The 21675-nt window shown below is 42.7% G+C and overlaps 1 protein-coding gene across 1 annotated transcript in view; it reads right to left on the bottom strand.

Annotated features, from left to right (window-relative positions):
• Positions 1-1801: 1801 nt before the first annotated feature.
• The window catches only part of ephb2b (eph receptor B2b), a 192350-nt gene continuing 172476 nt past the window's right edge, over positions 1802-21675 (bottom strand). The window contains exons 10-16 of the mRNA XM_083771730.1: positions 20771-20893; positions 20089-20336; positions 14951-15166; positions 14020-14169; positions 11063-11256; positions 9890-10045; positions 1802-6911 (exon numbers count right to left, since the gene is read on the bottom strand). Coding sequence (XP_083627856.1) covers positions 6803-6911; positions 9890-10045; positions 11063-11256; positions 14020-14169; positions 14951-15166; positions 20089-20336; positions 20771-20893 — 1196 coding nt within the window. The 3' untranslated portion in view covers positions 1802-6802. The remainder of the gene's footprint in view (positions 6912-9889; positions 10046-11062; positions 11257-14019; positions 14170-14950; positions 15167-20088; positions 20337-20770; positions 20894-21675) is intronic.

The raw sequence follows: 21675 nt of genomic DNA, 5'->3' as shown, positions 1-21675 counted from the left end.
AAAAGGGAACATTTGACTCGATTCAACTGACTTTCTATAGTACACTATGGTGTATTCTGCAATGTACAGTGTGATATTTGTGGGTTTGTGTGATGGTTGTGGATTTACTTTCAGGACTAATTGGTGCTTTCATTTTATGGGAGCTGGAATTACTTCCACAAGTTTACTTTGGAAATGTCTATTTGAGCTAAACCAGAAACAAGGCTCTTGTTGCAGTAGCTTGAGAAAGAGTCCCTTTTTGGGGTTTACAGAATGTCTCATTTCAGTATTTCTCCAAATGGAATCCTGGAAATATAATGTGACCCATTACTGGACTGCCATTAAATGTATTCCCTCAACAATTTGATATTTGAATAAAACATATTTAATGGCAAACTATCTGTCTCTTTACTAGCAATGCAGAATTAGTACTGCTACTAATACAAGTAGTAGACTACTACTACTACTACTACTAGGCTACTACTACTAATAATAATAATAATAATAATAATAATAAGAGGAAGAATGTTTTATGAAACAGCAATATGATCTGCCAAAAACATGTTGACACACTGTGATTCCACAAAGAAAAATAACTGCTCCACAAACATTATACAAAAGGAATAAATACAATGTGAATAATATTATTTGTGGCCACGTGCCGTTTTACGTCGCTCTGGATAGGGCTAGGGATAGGGCTAAATTGTAAATTACAACAAATATCTGCACATAAAAAACCCTGAAACCCTGAATACTACTGAACATTTCTCAGCAAAAATGACACAAAAATTAAGTGAAGAAATACGCCATTCACCACTGTGATACAACAGTTGTCTTTTCTTTTATTGAGGAGAGTCAAGTTGGGCTTTTCCATTTTTTAGAAAATAAGCCGATGACAATATTACAAATAATGAAATTGTTACATCATTCACAGGGTTACAGTCAATATACATTTATACAGAAATACAGGATCTCCCACGTTAAGTCACAGTGGTCTGAACCGGCACTGGTCTATAACCGTGGGCCACAACAGGGCCAGGGGAACATGTGGACATTACCCTAGTATTCTCCAACAGTGCCAGAGGGGCTGTGAAGTGGAAGGGGAGTCCAGGTTGGAGCAACATACTGTAGCAGAGAAGCACTGGGATATTTGTGACATGGGAGCATAGACCGTAAAATGCATTGGGAGGCAGTGCGGCCTAGTGCTTGAACCGATTTATACCAGTTGTAGGGTTAGAGAAAATAGAAGATGTACAAGCTCACTGGAGCTTTCTGCTAGTCTGCTATGTGAGCTTTTGACAGAGCATAAATTAAGCATTACAGGAAGGACAGAGGTTTGTCGATTCACCACTGCAGCCACGCCGACAGTGTGTTGTTCGCCATGTGTTCTGTCAAAATAACGAGCGAGCAAGACGCCGATGCTACTCTCTCATCTCACTCATTGTAACATCATCTGGTTCAAACATCAACCCAAAACAAAATGGGTAATGCAATACTGAGAAATAAATGATGAATCACTACGGCAGCAGAGGGCACTGTGGTCCATCATGCTTGAGCCACGACAGGAGCCATTTTATATGCACATGCAGTGTCTGTCAAGCAGACCCACTCGCCCCACTCTTGGGCAGAGTTCAAATACAGTGCAGTGGGTGCAGGCAGGCACAGCTTGTGTTTATGCACACTATCATGTAATTGTTGACACTTCCTTTGCCCTTCAAAAATAAGCAGAAAGGTGATGTCTGTGATCAAAAAAAGAAATAGGTTACCCTTTGGCTCAAATTGGCTGATACATGGTATAGTTTGTTGCAGTTCTGAGTCTGACAATGGCCATTTCACAATTGTGAAACCACAGACAGGACCATATTACGTCTGTTTAATTTACAAATAACTGATTCAACACAACCAAAAAAAGTTTTCAGTTGACAATGAATTAGACAGTAAAAAAAACATTGTTTTGGTATGAAGTGAATTATTGGAAGTGTGTAGAAGAAACCATTTAGTTCAGATAGTAAGCTAAATGATGCATAAATATAGTATGTGAATCCTGAGCCAGTATTCACTTAATTTAGTTGATTATGTATCCTAAATGTGTGAGAATACATCATGCAGGTGTATGAAACTACAGACACCACCTGGAAGTATTTTTGTTTTCGCGGCTGAGGCTTTGTGATATGGTTGCTGCTGTTCTTCAAAAATAGCTAGAATCCCCTTGAATTAAATGAGTGTAAGTAGGCTATAGAAACTTTTCCCTCGTCCAATTGTTCGAGGTAAACGGCAAGTTGATTTGTGGTTTCAAGTTCAGAAGATACATTAATAATTTGTCTAGCTTTCAACTGTCAAGAGGTTTAAGAGTCAACTCAAAAGACTCCACTCAAAAACATACTCAACCCAATTAACTCCTTATGGTCAAATCCACCAAGTCAAGTGGAATTCAGCAAGACTAAAGCACACTCCTCATAGTCTAAAGTACTATGCAGTATAAATAAAAACTCAGCACTCTTGCCCATCAGTTACATCCATTAGTATGTCTATCACACTGCCATAATCAAATTTACACGTCAGGCAGTTCCTTGAAACACAGATCAAGGATAATCACATGATGAATAACTCACGCTTGGCAGCTTCCTCGGACAAGCATCTAGATTAATCCAAATGGATTGGAGAGGATAGCATTGGTTGCAGATTTATGTAGGAGCAGGGTTTGATTTGTAAAAAGAAAAAAGAAAAGGAGAGAGAGAGAGAGAGAGAGTTTAAAAATCTGAAGATGAGGATGTTTTTTTAAGTTTTACTTCTTCATATGACAAATGATGAAAATTGCTGATCTACAAGCACAACGCATCACACCAACACCAACACATTGTGACCTTGTAGATCCCCTATTTTCTCTATTTTATTTAAAAGAAAATTATATTAATAAAAATAAAATAATTGCCCAAAATAGGGATGCCAGGGTGGTCAACAAACATCTTTTAAATAAATGAGTCCTACTGTGTAACCTTAATTTTAGTAGTCTTTTAGGTAACGCCCCTGTTTTGTCTATGGTGTGGTAGAACTGTGGTTCCCAGGAGTCATTTAAAAAACGATTGTGATGACATTATCATAAACGGTATGTTTTCACTTTTAAATGTCTACCGGTAATTATATTTACATGTATATTTCTGGTACCAGCGTAATTTTGCCGGGGGAAGACACTCGTTAACAAATTGTCGAAAAACAATTATGTGGAATGGTTATTGTGAAACATATACCAAGTGTTACACAGTAGGACGTTAAATTGTGATTTGAAACATAAACATCAAACATATCAGACATTTCCAAATGAAAAGCATGTATTCAATTTGGTCTGGCCAGAAGCAAGGATAAAACATACTCCCACTGGAAATAAAAATAAATGGCCAGAGGGGGGATATCAAAAGCAGAGGCATGGGCACCCCACTCCCCATCACCCCCAGCAAGCCAAACCCTGCTGGGGCCAAACCCTGCTACGTTTGAATAGAAGAAAACACAGCTGCACTGCCTAACGATATACAGACTCGGGCAAAGGGTCCTTACTAAATGACAGCGAAGGGTTGTTAAATTTTTCAGGCCTCCCAAACGCAAACGGAAGACAAGGTTTTAGCTCCTGTTAAAAGTAAAACGTCACGGTAGCATCTGGGTCACTGCCTGATGTCAACTGTGACTAACAGGTCAACAGTGCTCGTGATTCTACCCACTCTACCTTCATGTAGGTATCCGGTGAAATATTCATGGTGGCGTGTTGAAAGAAAAAAGGGAGGCTGATGTTGCAGAAGAGGGATGATGACAATCCCTGTGTCCTTGTTCCTGTATGAGCCGTGGGTAAAAAAAGAATGACCCTAGTGTCATGACTTGGCCACTAGAGTGGCATTCCACACTGATTCTATGCAGGGTCATTGTTCTAAGGCTCTCTCTGATGCCACAGAAAGGACACAGGAAACATAAGATGGACAGCACGGCGACCAGAGGATCCATGTAAATTGGAAAAGATTGCCCGAGGCTATAGAGACACGTTGCCTTCAAGGAGAGGTACCATGTGTATTCTGTATCCCAAAGTGCCAGGCTCAGCTTGTTGGCCCCCGCTGCAGATGCTTTTAAACTGTCAACATGACATCCATCGACAACTGAAAGTGGACTGTGGTGGCAGAGAGAGGTGTGTGACGGTGGGAGGAACAGCTGAGTGATGTCGTGCCCTGGACAGAGTGTCTGTGATCAAGGTGCGGGTATGACCCCCACCCCACCCCATCCCACCACACTGCCCACAGCCAGATGTCTGCGCCTGGCTCTCGAGGCAGCCTGCGTTAGTTACACAGCTCTGCCTCTGTCTCACTGGCTCAGCCTGGCAGTACGGATATCACGTATTATTGGCCAGGTTTGGAAACTCTGTATTCCGCCTCCTCCTGGGGAAGCTCCAGGTTAAAGGAGCTCGGATAAGGCCGACTGTCGGTCTCTTTCGTTCATCCCATGCATGACCCTTTCTTCTGGTTTGTTTCCCCCACACCACATTACCCCACCACAACATGAAACAATGATTGACAGCTCTCCATTTCTCCTATTCATCAGACAGCTTTTTTTTTTCTTTCACAGAAAACCATACAATAAATGCAATTATATTGTCTATAAAAATTAAAACAAAAACAAAATTGCCGCAGGGAAATGCCCTGCTTATCTACATGGTTGTGTGCACTAACATGATTCATACAAAAAAAAAGAAATAAAAAGTGTGAGATTCGTAAGGGTTTTCTGGATGTGTGCAGTCCATTATGAGATGACTTATGTCAGAAAACCATTATAACAATAATGATAATAATAATTCACCATTAGCAATAATGATAATAATACAAGTACAATTTTATTTTAGAGTTCAGTATTATTGCCTGATTGTAAAATGTGTGGTATCAAAACATCAACATAAAATATTGCTTCAAAAGGAAAACTCTTAAAAAAAACCAGCAACAACACTAAATATAATGTAAGAACATTATACTCTGTAAAGTGTGTCAAATCCAAGCTCTTACAGAACACAGTTCTAGTAATAGGAAGCAAATCAAAGCACCGTGTGGAATCAATCACTCACTCAGCATGCCACCAAACACTGGCCTGCATGGACGCTTTCTGTGCACTTTCTGTACATTTGTATTATATTTATGCACAGGCACCATGTGCACACACACACACACACACACACACACACACACACACACACACACACACACACACACACACACACACACACACACACACACACACACACACACACACACACACACACACACACACACACACACACACACACACACACACACACACACACACACACACACGGTGCACATGAGGGAAAATATTATACTGTGTCATCCAAGCATAATGTAATATGTGTGGACTAAGGGTATTTTCTGTACTTACAAGTAAACAGTGGGGAGAGAATATGTTTGTTCTGTTTACATGTGTCCGTGGTGGAAGTATGTGTCCAACATAATATTATGTGTCATCATTCATTACACTTCAGAGTCCACAAAATAAGAAAATAAAAGTAATAAGTGCCAATAGAAGCACCGACATCTTCCTCTAGTCGCCCTAATCCTTGATTGGTTTCCTCTATGAACTGGACAATCAAAGTAGCTACTTCTGGGTCATAGCGTTGTGTGATATGTACAGGACAACGATGAAGGTACAGAGGGAGGGACTTTGATTCGGCAGGCTGTGAAGTTTTCATTGAGGAACAAGAAGAGACATGGACATGTCCATGTGTTTAGGACGCATGGTGAGAGGGAATCTTCATCACAACATGGACATGTCCATGTGTTTAGGACGCATTGTGAGAGGGAATCTTCATCACAACATTTCACACAAAGAAAATCATTTGCCATGAGAAAACATTTTCCTCCCCCAAGTGTTGATTGAAATTTGTAAATAATGAAAAGTCTTGAGTAATTGTTTTTGTGACATCAGTTCATGCCAAAATATGTCCATTTCATGGTTTTTCTTTTTTCTTCTTCCTCTTCTTCTTTTTGTCCCAACAGGGAAACAATTGAGAATGCAAGACAGGTCCCTCAGTCTCTTCTGTGGTTTGTCTTTCACTGGGCGACGGGGAATCAAGTTTCCTCCAAGATGTCCAAAATGAAGAGGACAAAGAAGGTATCTGAGTCTTTCAGAGAAGGTTGGTCTCGTCTGCTCAAAATTTCCTTTTTTTGTGCCCTTTTAAAGGGTAGCTTTCCTAGTCAGTTCATCTAGTTTACAACCTTATATATCATCTATATCTTTATATAGACTCCTTGCTTTCTCAGCTTTTCTTCTCTCTCTTTTTTTTCTTTACAAAATTCTTTACAAAATTTGCGAAATGGACAAACAAATCGAAAATGAAAATAAAAAGTTGAGGAAGTTCATACAACAACAAATGAAAGTTGGTGGAAGTAAAAACACATTGCTGGTCAAATGGAACCGCTCATGCTCCACTGGCTCCAGGGTGGGCAGAGGGGCCCCCACCATTGCCTCATCATCACAAGGACAAAAAAAGTCCCACAACCCTCCAGAGCGCTGGATGAGGAGGGGAAGGACTTCAGGGGGATGAGTGGGGTAGAGGGGGGAGGAGAGAGGAGCGACAAGGACGAGGGAACCGTGAACTGGGGATGAATGGTGGTGGTAGTCTGGCAGGAAGACCAGATTCACTGTCACACACGCACACACAAAACAAAAAACTAAAGCGCAACACATACACTCCATCCACCGCAAACCCAGATCCCTGGATCCTATAAACCCCATTCCTTCTCCCTCCCCGTCTTGGTTTTGCTCCTCGAGGGGGGAAAGGTCAAACCTCCACGGACTGGATCTGGTTCATCTGAGCCCGCATCATCTGGACACTGTTGAGGATCTTCTTTTGGTGGCCAGCTAACGTCACGCCCACTCTCAGGATGTCCCTGTGGGTCAGAGGCAGACGAAGAATGCACTGAGTCATAGTGACACTACCATGGACCGCACGCGGGACACCGCTTTTCCACGCTTGGGTTTTCCCTTTTCGAGGTGCCAGATGGGTGGGGTTTGCCACATCGGACAACATGACACAAGCCAGAAGATTTCAACGGTTATGGCCCTGGGAAAGCAAATACATTCAGGGCACTTTTCTGAAATTGGAAATGTAACTATACTATCTCATTACTATCCTCACAAAGTCAACCTCAACCACCACGTGAACCAAGCAGGTAAAAGCCATCTTGGACCCGACTTCGTGAATGACATTGACATGTACTGCACCACTCTCATGGTACTCTCACTGTGCCAAGCTAAGTCATATCATGGCAAAATATCTCTACTGTGGACACATTCCTGTCAGTTCCAGACATGACCACTGTGGTTGTATAATCTCTTATTCAACAGACAGGATGTCTATATATTCATAACGCTATGAATATTTCAAAAGCAGACTTCTGAGGATGACTGACTGGTGACATCAGTTATTAAGCAGATATGTACATATCTATTCCGAGGTGGCATTCTTACATGTATAAGCTTCAGGCTCTGGCCACAGAAAATATTCATTCCTGTTTGTTTAAAGTAAATTGATTAATAAGAGACACCTCTAATAGAGTTCCTGTCAACAATTTAACACTAAATCAGTGCTCATGATATATTAAATTTTCTGTTTTAACACAACTTTTATTGAAGGAATGTCACAGGAAGATAAATATCAGTAGTAAAATAAACTTTAGTCCCAATACTTGATTCAGGTTTCAGGTTTTTGATTAGACCATGTACTAAATGAGTACATGTACTAAATCAGTTTATATCAATCCCAGGTGCTGGTTCCACAGTGATCCAGCATATCTGTAGCTGAACTACTGTAGGTAAGGGGAGCGCTTGATTTCGTTACAAGCCCTGGCCGCACAGGGCAATTCTAAGCACCGTTGGCGGCACGCATAGGAGTAGTGACTGAGTGGCAGTTCTTGTACAACTTGTTTTTGTAGTGATTTTCATGTTGCCATATTTGTAACCGTTTCAGAAAAGCAATAAGTCACACAAGGTCTCAGTTTACCTCTATTTTCCAATTTCTCAGAGTGTTGGAAGCACTCCGCTGGCAGTCACTACGCCCCTCAGCAATTATAAAATACTGCGACCTCTAGTGGCTTATTGCTTTAGTATGTCTAACCATATCCCCAGCTGGCCTGCAGTGATTCATGTGGAGTTCTTAGTCTCTGCCTTGTCCATTATTTTTGTTCCTATGCCCAGCTTTGAAGACAAAAGTGTGTAAACACAAACATTTGAAGACAAAAGTGAGGACGCAAATTGTGATTGGCCAGAATGAGATGACGTATGATGATAAGAGTGCCCCTCACTTTACACAGGTGTGATTTTCCTATATCAGAACAGCTTGTCTTGCATTATCAGTTACGTATGAATATTGTTCCTACAAAACGTGCAGCATATCGTCGTTGTCGGGGCAGAAACCTTGTATCTCCGTAGTTTAACTTTTTGTGTTTTTTGGTACATTAATGCAATAATCGTACAAGACTGTCGTGCAAGTGAAAGTGGTTAAGTGTGTGTATTCACAAGAGCTTGTGTTAAAATAATAACTGCATTGGAGCCACTGGAACACAGGTTATTTTTCCGCCATTTCCTGAAAAGTAAGGGTTTTGGACATACAAGGTAATCCGCCTGAGAGCCACGATATACTGTACAGTACCAACCGCTGCATATTCCATTCTCTCATCTCAGTCCTGTTTAACAGAGGTAAAAGAGAAAGCCTGGCAAACACATGGTAGAGAATAAAGAGCTCCGTTATGGCTTGGAGCTATTGTGCCTACCGCTCAGCCCTGCCACTGCAGCATTACGATCTGCTAATTACATGCAGCACAGCTGAAGTTAGCTTTATGACAAGCCAGAGGGCAGAGGCTGGCAGCGGTCCAGGCTTGAGTTTAGGTATAATGTGAGTAGAATTGGGTAAGTGGGGTTTTCTTGAAAAGTGCTACTGATCACTGGTTGCTGTCTTAAAGGTTTAGTCAGTCATGTAATGAATTATTACACCAATTATTACAGTACTGGGATCACATTACTTTATGCATTTTTCTATCCTCAAGGCTCAAATTGTCAATGATAATAAACTATTATTTTAAGATTTTCTTTGGTGTAAAAACACATCCCTTTAAGCATGCTTCAGACAGAGCAATGCCATGTTATCCTGTTTTTGTTACAAAGCATTCATATTATTTAGAATATTGTTGCTGTGTAGCCAACTTCATTTATTTTTCATAAATCAACACTATTGAAACCCCTAAAAATATTGAACCAATAAAAAGTTTTAAAAACCAGCTAACTACATTGGATCCTCAAACTGCCTGCTTAACCAGATAACTCCACCAGAGGGGGAGGAGTTAGCTGGTTTTGCCAGCTAACTCTGACAATATATAAAGTCACTATAGAGGGTATGCGCGTGACATCATCATCAATCCCGGAAGTTATGCATGAACCCTACTGAGGGACAAAAAAATACTTTCTGGTCTTGAAAAGTCCTATTTGGTTAAACTCCCTTTGCCTCTCACTTTGCCACTCGATTTCCCACTCCCTTTATGCCTGCGCATACCCTCTATACCAACTTTGATGAGGCAGAATTGCTTTGTTTTAAAAATATATGGTTTTCTTCATTTCCTGAAAAGTATTTTGGAGTTAGCTTGTTTCTGCCCGACAGCAGAGATAATGTATAATTTATAAATAATTTATAAATATTACAGATAATTCTTCTGTTACAAAAAAACTATATGTAATCATTTATAATCCAACCCTGTATGTGAGATTCCTTCAGGCAAACCCACCTGCTTTCCATCATCATCATCAACATCATCATCATCTTCATCATCATAACTTACGCTCATCAGAACCAGAAAAGAGATCAAACAGCACTCACTCCATAGTCATCTGAGATACCACATCGAACGTGGTAAAACTTGCATTGGCGAAGTTGTCTTTGTACTGTCCCATCTTGATGGCGTCAAGCCACTCGTCCACAGTGCTGAAGCTGGAGAAGTCTGGGACGCTGCGGTCCAGAAGGGGCAGGTGAACACTAGACAATACAGAGCAGACAGAGAACAGTCAGATGAAAAGAGAAGTACAGTAGCGATAGTATCATATCAGTCATGACCGTTTGTGGAAAGTTCAACTGTGAAATAAATTAGAACACAAACAATAAAATCTAATTAAATTTAAAAAAGCAGCCAGGACTTCAATCCCTGCCAGCCTTATTTGCAAAACGACATTTTCCAAATCGACTTATTGTGGTGCACTTTCAAAATTAAGTGATAGGCTTCGGGCAAGCCGGCGTATCCACTCAGTGCCTGTGGAAAATCTGTCCCTACGTTCTGCAGCCATGCCACAGACGGGAGCACAGACAGGCATAATGGAAATCAGTAAGCCTTGGCTCTCAAAGGAAACTAACACTCGGAGCCGAAGTGCTTCAGACTGTTTTGTTTTGAAAATAGTGCGACGGCTTCAACTCGGGATTTGCCTAAAGCATTCATGGGAAGGATTTGATCTATCAAACCAAGTGGCTTTCATTTACATAACCGCTCGGCGCCAGGAGAAACAAGAGACAGAGTGTGTTCCGTTAAAAAAAAAAAAAAGACCTGAACCACGCCATGGCACTACACCAAAGGCACACATTTCCTATTTGATGGAGAGCACTATTTACATCGACAGCAGATAAAATGCACTAGATGCAGTCTGGATGCCATCTATTCTATACATACATCAACGTGAAATTGTGGCAACTCTCGAAGCATGCCTTGTGGGACACCTGCACTGATGACACACAGATAGAGCACACTGCGTCACTCAAACACATGAGGCAGTAAAACAGGCATGTGCGTGCACACAAACACGGATGTACGCAAACACACACACACACGCAGGAAAGTGTACGCACAGAGGGAGACTGCGACAGTCAGAGAGATAGAGAACAGCGTCCGGATGAAAAGGAGAAGCATAAAATATAATTTATGACAACTGCACCAAACCGTCGCCCGCCAACCGTCTTGCATCAAAAGCGGTAATAAATAAAAGTCACAGTGTCCCTGTCACTCACCCTGAGGACAACGGGGTCATGGCCTTCAGCGTGTTGGGGTTGCGGATCATCTTGTCCAGGTTGTTGACGATCTGGCTGAACTTGGGCCGGTTGTTGCGGTCCTTCTGCCAGCAGTCCAGCATGAGCTGGTGCAGCGCGCTGGGACAATCCATGGGGGGGGGCAGCCGGTAGTCCTGCTCTATAGCGTTAATCACCTGCACATGGTTGCAAATGTAAGTTGATGGTTAATTAATTGTCACACAAATAAGTGTGATCAACGAGTTAATTGTATTTTATGCATTGAACATTGGAACGTTACAATTTGTACTTTTGTTCACAAAGGACTGATAATGACAAATAACTTAAACATACAAAGAAGTCACCGACACGTTTAATCATTTTTAATATAGTTTTCTTGCCACTTTGTGAATTGTTGTAAGCTTGTAGATCTGCTTGCTATTTCTGATATTAAAAAAAAAATTCAACATTGACGATTATTGCTAAAATAATTGTGATTATATCAAATAAATGCGATTAGACGGTTATGTAAAAATTGCGACAGGCCTAGACATAGATCTCTTAGGGTTGCTGTCAGGCGGTATGGAGAAGGGGTGGATCAATGGGGGGGGGGGGGTTGTAATGTAGAAGTTCTGGACATCAAATGTTGCGGCGGAGTTCATGAAGTGCAATGCCCTGGGCATCCAATCTTGTGAATGTCCGGAGATAACCGTATTATTCACAATGGGACGAGCACGATCAGACAGAGACCGTGCATGGCACCGACGTTGAGTTAATGCCTGTTCTGTTTTAACAACTGTTCCGTCTCCTGCTGCCCTTGCCTATCTAATACGATCATCTGTGCTTCTCTCCCTCTCGCCATGTGCTGAAACAACAACTGGTTTATTCATTACTGGCCGTCCCTGCCAGAAAGGGGGAAGAGAGGGTGAATGGTTAAATGCTACGTGTAAGCTGCCTAAACATACATACATATAAATCCATAAAGACATATAATTTTGCACATGTTCCTTCATTACCTAACTCTTGTTTGAGGAACTCGCTGCTACCGCGATTTAATGACCGGCGTTCGTTGGCCATGCTCTGCATGCCTACCAGCTGATTGGCTAAACAAAAAAAAACATAAGCCCTTGCACCAATGCCTTTCCCGCCTTCCTCTTCCACCCTGCCAACAGTGATCTCATCTCTGCCTGGCATTGGCTTGGCCCTTTTTTTACGGAGTATTTAATGTTCTGTTTCATCAAAGACACTAGAGACGGGCACGGTTCTGGCCTGCCCAGTACCCGCGTTGCGTTGTTTGCCGGTGGAGGCAGACAGTGGCACACAGAGGTGAGGCGTAGCCGACAGTGGCAACGTGGTCCCAAGTGGACCCTTCTTGTGAGGATCCACAATCCCCTTCTCATTATCTGGGCCATTAAAGGAGCTCCGTTCAAAACCCAGATTAATCTCATTCAGGAGACCTCCAAAGTAAACGGGGACCCCGATGGAGCAGAAACTCTATCTGGAGCTGCTAATAAGATAACCGTGGAGGTCCTAGAGTCCCTCTTAGCACATTAGCGTTCACACTTTCAATTTGAAACTATTTTCATTATCTCTCCCCATAATTTGCTCTCTCCTCCGCCACCCAGAGGGAGCCAGCACATGGAGGCTCACAGTCAAGAGCAGAAATAGTCCACTGAGCGCCGCCTTGCATTTCAAATGATCTGATTATCTCTCTGTGGTAAGTGTGGGGGATTTTCATTTGAAACCGTGTGTGTGTGTGTGTGTGTGTGCACGCATGCGTGCATGCGTGAATGCATGCGTGCGTGAAGCCTCTGTTTAGCTAAGGGGAAGCAGACTCAATGACAAAAGTGGATCTCTGAGGAGTTCAAGGCTGTAATGAAATTCAGGAAGAAAAATAAGCAGTGTATAATGAGGTATTGTTTGAACAGGGATGTCTGTTTGGAGAGGAGAAAGATGACTGTAAATTGAAATTGAAATGAAATAATAATAATAGCGTGCTAATAATAATAATACTTATTATTATTATTATTATAATGAATAAGGCCTCCACCAGGCTAGGTAAGTAAAAGGCAATCTTAGCCTCTATCATGTCTTGATGACATGATAGAGATAATGTGTACAGACTTGCAATTGGACTGCGTTTTGTTCAAAACCATTCACTTCAGCAAACTTTGGAAGCCAATCGGGATGGAATATGAAAGATCTGACAGATTCGTCTTGATCACATGACTATAGAGCGTCGCAGTCCCGCGCCCTTTCAGAATGACGAGGCACCAGGAAATAATTCCCCATTCATTTTTCCCATAGACGTTTCAAAAAGTATTTATTTAAAGACATTTAAGCCTCGTACAAAGCCAACAGCCGATTTGACAAATCATGGCAATACTTTTTGAAAGGCCTATATGGGAAAAATGTATGGGGAATTATTTCCTGGTGCCTCATCGTTCTGAAAGGGGGCAGGACTGCGACGCTCTATTGAGATAATGTGAACTAATTTGCGTGATCTGTAGGAGTAATATATATTAACTCATTCTGGGCGGGAACCCCTTTTGGTGTTTTAACTAAGCATTATGTAATACTTAAGCTATTGAAAAATAGCAGATCTACAAGCTTGTAGGTCCGAGCTATTTTTTAAAAATCGTGAAAATGCGGCACAAATCTTTGAATATATATTCTTTCAGAGACTTTTTTATTTTTATTTCGAAGTCAGGCCTAAATGGGTTAAAAAAGGCCTCCTGATGGCGCTATAATAATCCGATGTGTGTGAAAAACACACACACACCAGGGAGTGTGTGCGCATGCACATTTTCCCGTCAATCGTGCCAACGGTGCCGGAGATTCGCTAGTACAAAGACAGACACACACATGGCAGGACGGACGGACGGACAGGGGTGAAATCATAGCCTTCGGCCACGCCTTCGGCCTATAACGACGGGGGAAGTCAATTAAGCTATACATACATCTTGATTGGTCATGTCCCAGTAAGGCCTCTCTCCATAGGACATGACTTCCCACATGACGATCCCGTAGCTCCACACATCGCTGGCCGACGTGAACTTCCTGTACTGGATGGCTTCGGGGGCCGTCCATCGGATAGGGATCTTCCCACCCTGTAAGAAACACAAAGGGCACAACCTCAGCGAGGGGAGAGGAAGCGAGACCGAAACCTGACCGTCACAGTGTCTCGACTCCGGAGAGAGAGATCCTTCATACAAACACCGTAACCCAACACTGGGAGATGGATACAACAAAACCTCTGGGAGTAAAGTGTAGGTCGTGAAACATTGTACGAGGAGACGAGGAAGAGGAGGAGGAGGAAGAAGGGAGCATGAACAGGTGAAGGGGTTGATGTGTGTTTTGATAGAGAGGCTATAGCAGGAGGAAGGGCTCCCGTGTGTATGTCAGACACAGGTTTAAATTGACGGATAATGCTTTGTTTGTTTTAATCTGGTATGAATACTTGACGGATGGTATAGGATTACTTGAAGTAGGAGTATCTCTAGAGTTCATTGTTTGTTCCAAGTGTGAAATCATATCCATCTTGTAGTTCAGGCAGGTAAAAAACAAATCACCTAGCTCCGGTGTAATTGAGTGTGTGCATTTTGCTGCTTTCGAGGTGCAACGCTTTCGCATAAAGTATAAATCAGGCCTGAGCCATGATCTCAACACCATGCACCACGGCACGCACGCACCACGACACGCACGCATGCACGTACGCACGCAGGCACACACGCACACACACACATACACACACACCCACACACGGGGGAGGGCAGTCCGCGTGCGTATGTGTGTGTGTCGTGGCTTTAAACTTGCGACAAGTTGTAAGCTTGTTGATCAGCACAACACTACGTGCAAACAAGTATAAACGGACTAAGTGTCAGTTCTCACCAGGGCGCTGGTGTAGGTGGGGTCTGACGTGTCGTCCTCTAGGAAGCGTGACAGGCCGAAGTCGGACACCTTGCACACCAGGTTGCTGTTGACCAGGATGTTGCGGGCGGCCAGGTCGCGATGGACATAGTTCATGTCGGCGAGGTACTTCATGCCCGACGCTATGCCACGTAGCATGCCCACCAGCTGGATCACAGTGAACTGCCCGTCATTTTGCTGGAAATAAAAAGAACCGTCCAAAAAAAAAACGAATGTTAATATCCCAGAGACAGCAGAGCAGCTGGGATAGTGGACTAGTTCAGAATCCGATAGGACAGCATAATCCTGCTCACAGCCTCCATGCTGCCAAGGTGCCATTGAGCAAGGCTCAAAATTACACTAAGGCTGGTTGACTCACTGCAGGCATTCCTGTAGTCCAGACCTCTCTAATGAAATGCATATGTATTAGGAAAAACACAAACTTCAGTTGCCTCTGTTATTTGACAATAAAGTATTCTTCTAGGGATTCTGGGCACCCGGACAAGATGTGCAGGCACTGGGCCACCCCCCCACCGCCGACCCATGGATGTATCAGGCCTGTATCATCTTGCCTCTCTTCTACAGAGTCCTCTCAAGCTCCGGCCCCACTGAAGCACTCCCCCATTCCCTCCCACAAGTGGCGCCTGGGCTCGCTGAATTTGGCTAGCCGGTAATGGTGTGGGCTGGACTTAAAGCTCAACTGGTCCCGGCAGGGCCGAGCCAGGCTTAAGCTGGGTATATGACTTGCTGTCTACAGCTGTTCCCCCTCCATGGTTTGGTAAGGGCTTTATACCCCATGCACGGGCAGTGTCTGGAGCCGCCGTGCAGCTGTGCCTCCAACTGTGCACACCTGCACTCTCTCCGCCACCACCCACCACGAGGCCCACGAGAACAGAAAGGATTCTGGAGGATTTTCTGGGTAATGGGAGCATGGAGCCCGGGTGTGGACAGACGGGGGAAGGCTCAATCCCATGGTTCGAGTGGAGGGGAAAGGGGGAGAGGACTCTGAGGTTATATAGGCTATAGTTCTCTAGCTCACTGGTTCCCAAACACTGGGTCGGGACCCAAGGTTGGGTCACTGACCAATTTTTATGGGTCCTTTAATTTTTAGTTTCCTACATTTAGTTTTTAAATCATATTATTTCAAAACATTTTCAGAAAACGTTCCCCAAAAAATCAAAAAAAAAAATCATTTTTATTCAGTAATTTCATAAAGAAATCCAAGAAAAAATCCAAGAAAATTCCATAAAATTAGAAAACAAATGTTTAAGAAGTAGTTAAAATAGCTGATCTACAAGCAAGCTCACAACACGGCGCGAAGCGACACGTTGTGTGCTTGTATAGATCTGCTATTTTCACTAGTTTGGGTCCCCGAGCAAACATCTAATCTCTCTTTCGGGGTCACAGGCTAAAACGTTTGGGAACCACTGCTCATAGCTATAGCTCTGCAGGCTTGATATGTCGTGCAAAGCCATGCTAGCGGTCTGTATAGGAGCACTCTCTCTCTCATTGGAAGTCTGCTGCGCTCATTAGTCCAACGGAGGCTTCTCCTCACGTTCGTGTTCGTGACGCTCCTTCTGGCGTACCATGGCAATTAAGAGCATGCATTATTCATGCTTTCCTGCCTCGTAAATAGTATGCATCGCCTCCTAATCCCGGCACTGTGTTTGCATATACTTTAATTGGAAAGAGTCTATTCAAAGTCATCGGGGTCAGGTTTTAGCAGCTAGAGGATTCCTCTCTAAGGAGAGAGTGCGTTATTTGTGCCACTCTGTGGCTCAATGTCCAGTATATACGCTTGATTAAAAAAAACAAAAAAAACAAGACTTGAAACACTATTGGCTTCACAAGTTTACTTGGTTGCTGTTGTTGCAGCTGAGTAATTGCTGCGGGTTGTGATCGATCCCTGCATCTCTCTTCCTGTCCTATACACACTGCTCTTCACCACAGCAGTCAGCTATGTAGGTACAGACTGCAGTGACCCCTCTATAGCATAAGCTGTTGAACAGGCACCCCTTCATGCTTGTTTTCTGCATTTACTGTATGCTACAAACAATTATTTTTTGAGTTCTTTTTTGAGTCTCCAAAGGACCATATTTTGATACAAAACTTAGTGTAAACTAACAATCTGCTACTATTTTGTCATGATCACTTATAAGCATAAACATGATGTTTTTGTTTGTTTGTACCCCACAAGTTCCCGTGGGGTACTTATTAGTATTTCAGCGTACAAACACAGCCTCGCATTTCAGATGCTTTGAAATCGTCAGCGAACACTGTCAGTGAACTGAAGTGTCTCAGATGCTCACTGTGCTGTTTTTGAACAATAATGTGCCGTCAAATGTGTTCATCTACATATAGAGACACACACACACACACCCCTTTTCCACCCATATCAAAACAAAACAAAAAGTGTCAGCTAGTGTTTTTGTGCCTCAGAGGTTGAAGGCAGAATGAAAATAAAGATGCTGTTTGTGAACCCTGAGCAGCAGTCAGAACAGTGTGATGACAGCAGTCTGCGTATCGCCTTTCTTCTGGGTGGTTTTGATCTGTAACTGTGATCCGGAGAAGAAGATAATTCATTTCAACTTTTATATTTTTCCTTCGCGAATACCATTGTTTTTATTGCTAGCACTGTGTGTACTGCTGGAAGACATTTTCCGAACATTTACCAATATGCATGATGTAACTGTATCGTGCTGTTTAGGTGAGTGCCCAGAAATCCAGCTTTGATGTTGGAGAAAAGAGTTGCGTGGGTGAGTGTCGGTATGTCTTGTAACGTTTTTTGAGAGGTTTTAGTTATGAATGTCATGGCTTGGATCGAACTGGCAAGAGGGCTATATGTTTTATAGAAACAGGCTAAACTGGCAAAGCTGTGTTTTCTAGCACTTTAAATGATGTAGACCATATCTGAGCTGCTTTAGTTTAGACAGTAACAGGCAGACTTTCACTTTCATGTATGTTGGCTTGATTTAACCACTTAAAGGAACGCTTCAGCAATTTTCAACTTATCTTCATATACTTGGTCCTCCTCCCTAATACTCATTATTATAGAGTACAGGCGTCACTCGCTCATCTCCTGGTTCACGGTTTTGTTTCCCCATTCGGAATTATAGACGTGCTTAATATCGTGCCATATACAAATGGCGATCCAATAGTACAATAGTCAGTCACTCATATTTGAAAATGTAACTGCCACAATTGAACTCTGGCGCTGTCGCTTCCCTTCCGGCCGGAGGTACGTGGTCTTATTTAGTAAACCCCCAAATTTACCCCAAATGAGCCGGAAGTAAAAATCGGCCATAACTAATCTGGCGATTGTTAATTTTTTAATGAGCAAAAAAAGACGTGGCTCGTTTTATTTTGGTAACACAGTTCTTATATGCTGTACTTTATATGGCAGCCAGTGTTTTGTTCATCTCTAGAGTCATTTGATCAAGATGTATCAGTCAAATTTGTCATATTTCATTCAAATTGGTTATGAGTATGACTGACAAAAATGGCAGGCCCTGGGTGGCCAACCCAGCTGGGTACTACAATTATTCTTTTTTAATATAGGTATGTCAGGTTGAAAGTGGTTAAAAAAGATATGAACTCTGATTCAGAGTACTGGCAATTGGTGAAGCAGTACTGTACACTGTAGCTGTTTCCATCATACGTTCTGAACTAAAAATAAGTAGTTCATTTTGACAAATATCATACATTTCCATTTCCCATAAGTCAGCGGCTCGATCACACTCACTTCAGAAACACAACAAGACCAATTAGGGGACAGATGAAAGAATCCTAACCGCCAGTCATATTAGCAGAAGTGTGTTGTTGTTCTGCTGACATGGTATGACATGTATGACAGCAACAGCTTCTCATTGCTTAGCCAACGTCATTTTCAAACATCTGACGGTTCACACAATTTATGTGAATTATTTATGTGGGCTGAATATATGGGGGTGTCTTCCTCTGTGTAGAACTTGAGTATTTTCATGTCTGGGAAGTGAAAGAACAGCTTCTATACATACATACACAGCCATAAGACGTACGTATAGAATAAGAATAATCAGTAGAACCGTGGCTGGATGAGGGCAAGAGATGGCCAACCAACATCAAAGGCAAAACATAAATCTTGTTCTTATTATCTACCCAACTGGGACATGCACTGCTCTTCCCCTGGAGTCCCCCATAAAGAAAAATACAGCACGAGCGAACGGTTAGAACATGAGTCAATAATTGGACGAGACACACTATCTGAGCATTAATAGTGCAGCTTGATTGCATGGAGAGGACGGGCCTCTCGGAGGAATTGGTTGATGGACACAACACTAACCAAGGAGGAGAGATAGGAATTGCGCATGTTTAATGCTCTGAATACTAATGTTCACTTGAACTGTAGGAAGGCTATGCATTATTGCGTTCACCCAGTGGTGATTATGGAGCCAATGTGGCAGTCAGAGTGTGTGTGCGTGGGGGAGAGAGAGAGAGAGAGAGAGGGGTATCAGTCATACGGTATTTGAGTGTCATTCAGAAAGTACAAGTTACCGACAGACTATTAGTCAGCTTAAATGACATTATGTATTTGTACCCATACAAGGTTAATGAGTCTTTGCCCGTGCCACTCTCTGAAAGCACTCGAATCAGACTTATCCAACAAAGCCATAGACTCTCTGAAAGCACTCAAATTATCTAACGAAGCCATAGACTCTCTGAAACCACTCAAATCAGACTTATCTAACAAAGCCATAGACTCTCTGAAAGCACTTGAATCAGACTTATCTAACAAAGCCATAGACTCTCTGAAACCACTTGAATCAGACTTATCTAACAAAGCCATAGACTCTCTGAAACCACTTGAATCAGACTTATCTAAAGAAGCCATAGACTCTCTGAAACCACTTGAATCAGACTTATCTAAAGAAGCCATAGACTCTCTGAAAGCACTTGAATCAGACTTATCTAACAAAGCCATAGACTCTCTGAAACCACTTGAATCAGACTTATCTAAAGAAGCCATAGACTCTCTGAAAGCACTTGAATCAGACTTATCTAACAAAGCCATAGACTCTCTGAAAGCACTTGAATCAGACTTATCTAAAGAAGCCATAGAGCCCATAGAGCCCGTCACTCACTCTGAGGAAGGAGTCCAGGGATCCGTTCTCCATGAACTCGGTGATGATGATGACGGGGCTGCTCTTGGTGACCACGCCCTCCAGGCGGATGACGTTGGGATGGTCGAACTGGCCCATGATGCTGGCCTCGCTCAGGAAGTCCCGGCGCTGCTTCTCCGTGTAGCCGGACTTGAGCGTCTTGATGGCCACAAACATCTCCCTTTTGCCCGGGAGTTTGAGGTTGCCGCTGCACACCTCTCCAAACTCGCCTGCAAGGAGGAGGCCGAACGGAAGCAAAGGGAGGTAAGATATGACAGCAAGCACCAAGAACAGCACAGAAACCAGCTGAACGTGGACAACTGAAGGTGGCAAACATTGAGGTGTTTGTTTTTTATTCAAACAACTTAAGACCTGAGGCCAATTCTGAAACGGTTTTCTGAAAAACATATTACTATATCAGTGGTTAGCTCACCTGCAAAATCTCAAAATATGTTATGCCATGGACCCCCAGAAGCAAAGATTAGAGTTAAAATAAAAACTATATTCAAAGATTTGCACAAATTGTCACGACTTTTGAATCACCACAGTATAAAATAATGCTGTTTAGCTCAATAAAAAAACATGAAACAGATGTTTTCCTGGTTTTAAATTGGCTGCATGGTTTAGCTCCAGCCATTGTTTGAGTGAAGAGATGTTCCGTTACCTGCGCCGATGACCTGCTCGATCTTTACACAGCTGATATCAATCTCCTTGGCGAACTCCCTGACCGCCTCGTTGGGGTCCTCATACGTGAACGGATCGATGTAGATCTTCATTCCTGGAGTCACTTGGAAAAAGAAAGAGAGGCTATAGTAATCACTTCTCATAGTCAGATAAGCAATGAATAAACATCATCGTTACACATTCACATAACACTTTGAAGCCCATTTCTTGACCGTATTCAGTATAAAATGTGTTGTGTATTACATAACGTGTTATGAAAATTGTTATGAAGCATTATTAATAGTAGTTATGAGTACTTAGTGTTTATAACGCATTACATGCGTGGGCTTTCATAGAAAATGCTTCTTCTTTCCAGCCTTTCCTTGATGTTTTGCGAATTGGCCGGTGAAGTTTGGAATCTATTGTATTTGATATATAAATGGTGGTGATGACTACTAGGCACTCATAGGCTACAATGTAACAGCATGTGAGCAACGACATGGTGCTCCCAGTGCTCTCAGTGAGGATAAGGTAGCTTAATGTGTATATCAACTCCTGGGAGTCAAGGTGCAATTAACACCCGAGAGAGAGAGAGAGAGAGAGAGAGAGAGAGAGGGAGAGACGGACGCTGGGCGTTATATCAGCTCTGCTCCAGGAAATAAATTGGCTCTCCGATGTCCTGATGCCAGGTAAATTGGCTTAAGGTAGCCTTTAAGTGTTCAGGGACTTAAGTGTCCCAGGTTTTAAATCCGATTATTCGGGCTCTCACATGCACATCTGGCCCGAAGCCGTCTGAATGGCGACGACGGTGCCGCTGTGCAGTAGCTAGAAGGAGAGCCTGCACAGAGTCACATAAACCTGGCAACACTAAGCTATAAGGAGGTAGATATGAACAGATGGAGAGGA

Source organism: Protomyctophum parallelum (assembly GCF_964188405.1).
Source record: "Protomyctophum parallelum genome assembly, chromosome: 8".
Classification (NCBI taxonomy): domain Eukaryota; kingdom Metazoa; phylum Chordata; class Actinopteri; order Myctophiformes; family Myctophidae; genus Protomyctophum; species Protomyctophum parallelum.
Note: the sequence above shows the minus strand (reverse complement) of the source record. Positions and strands in the feature narration are given on the sequence as shown.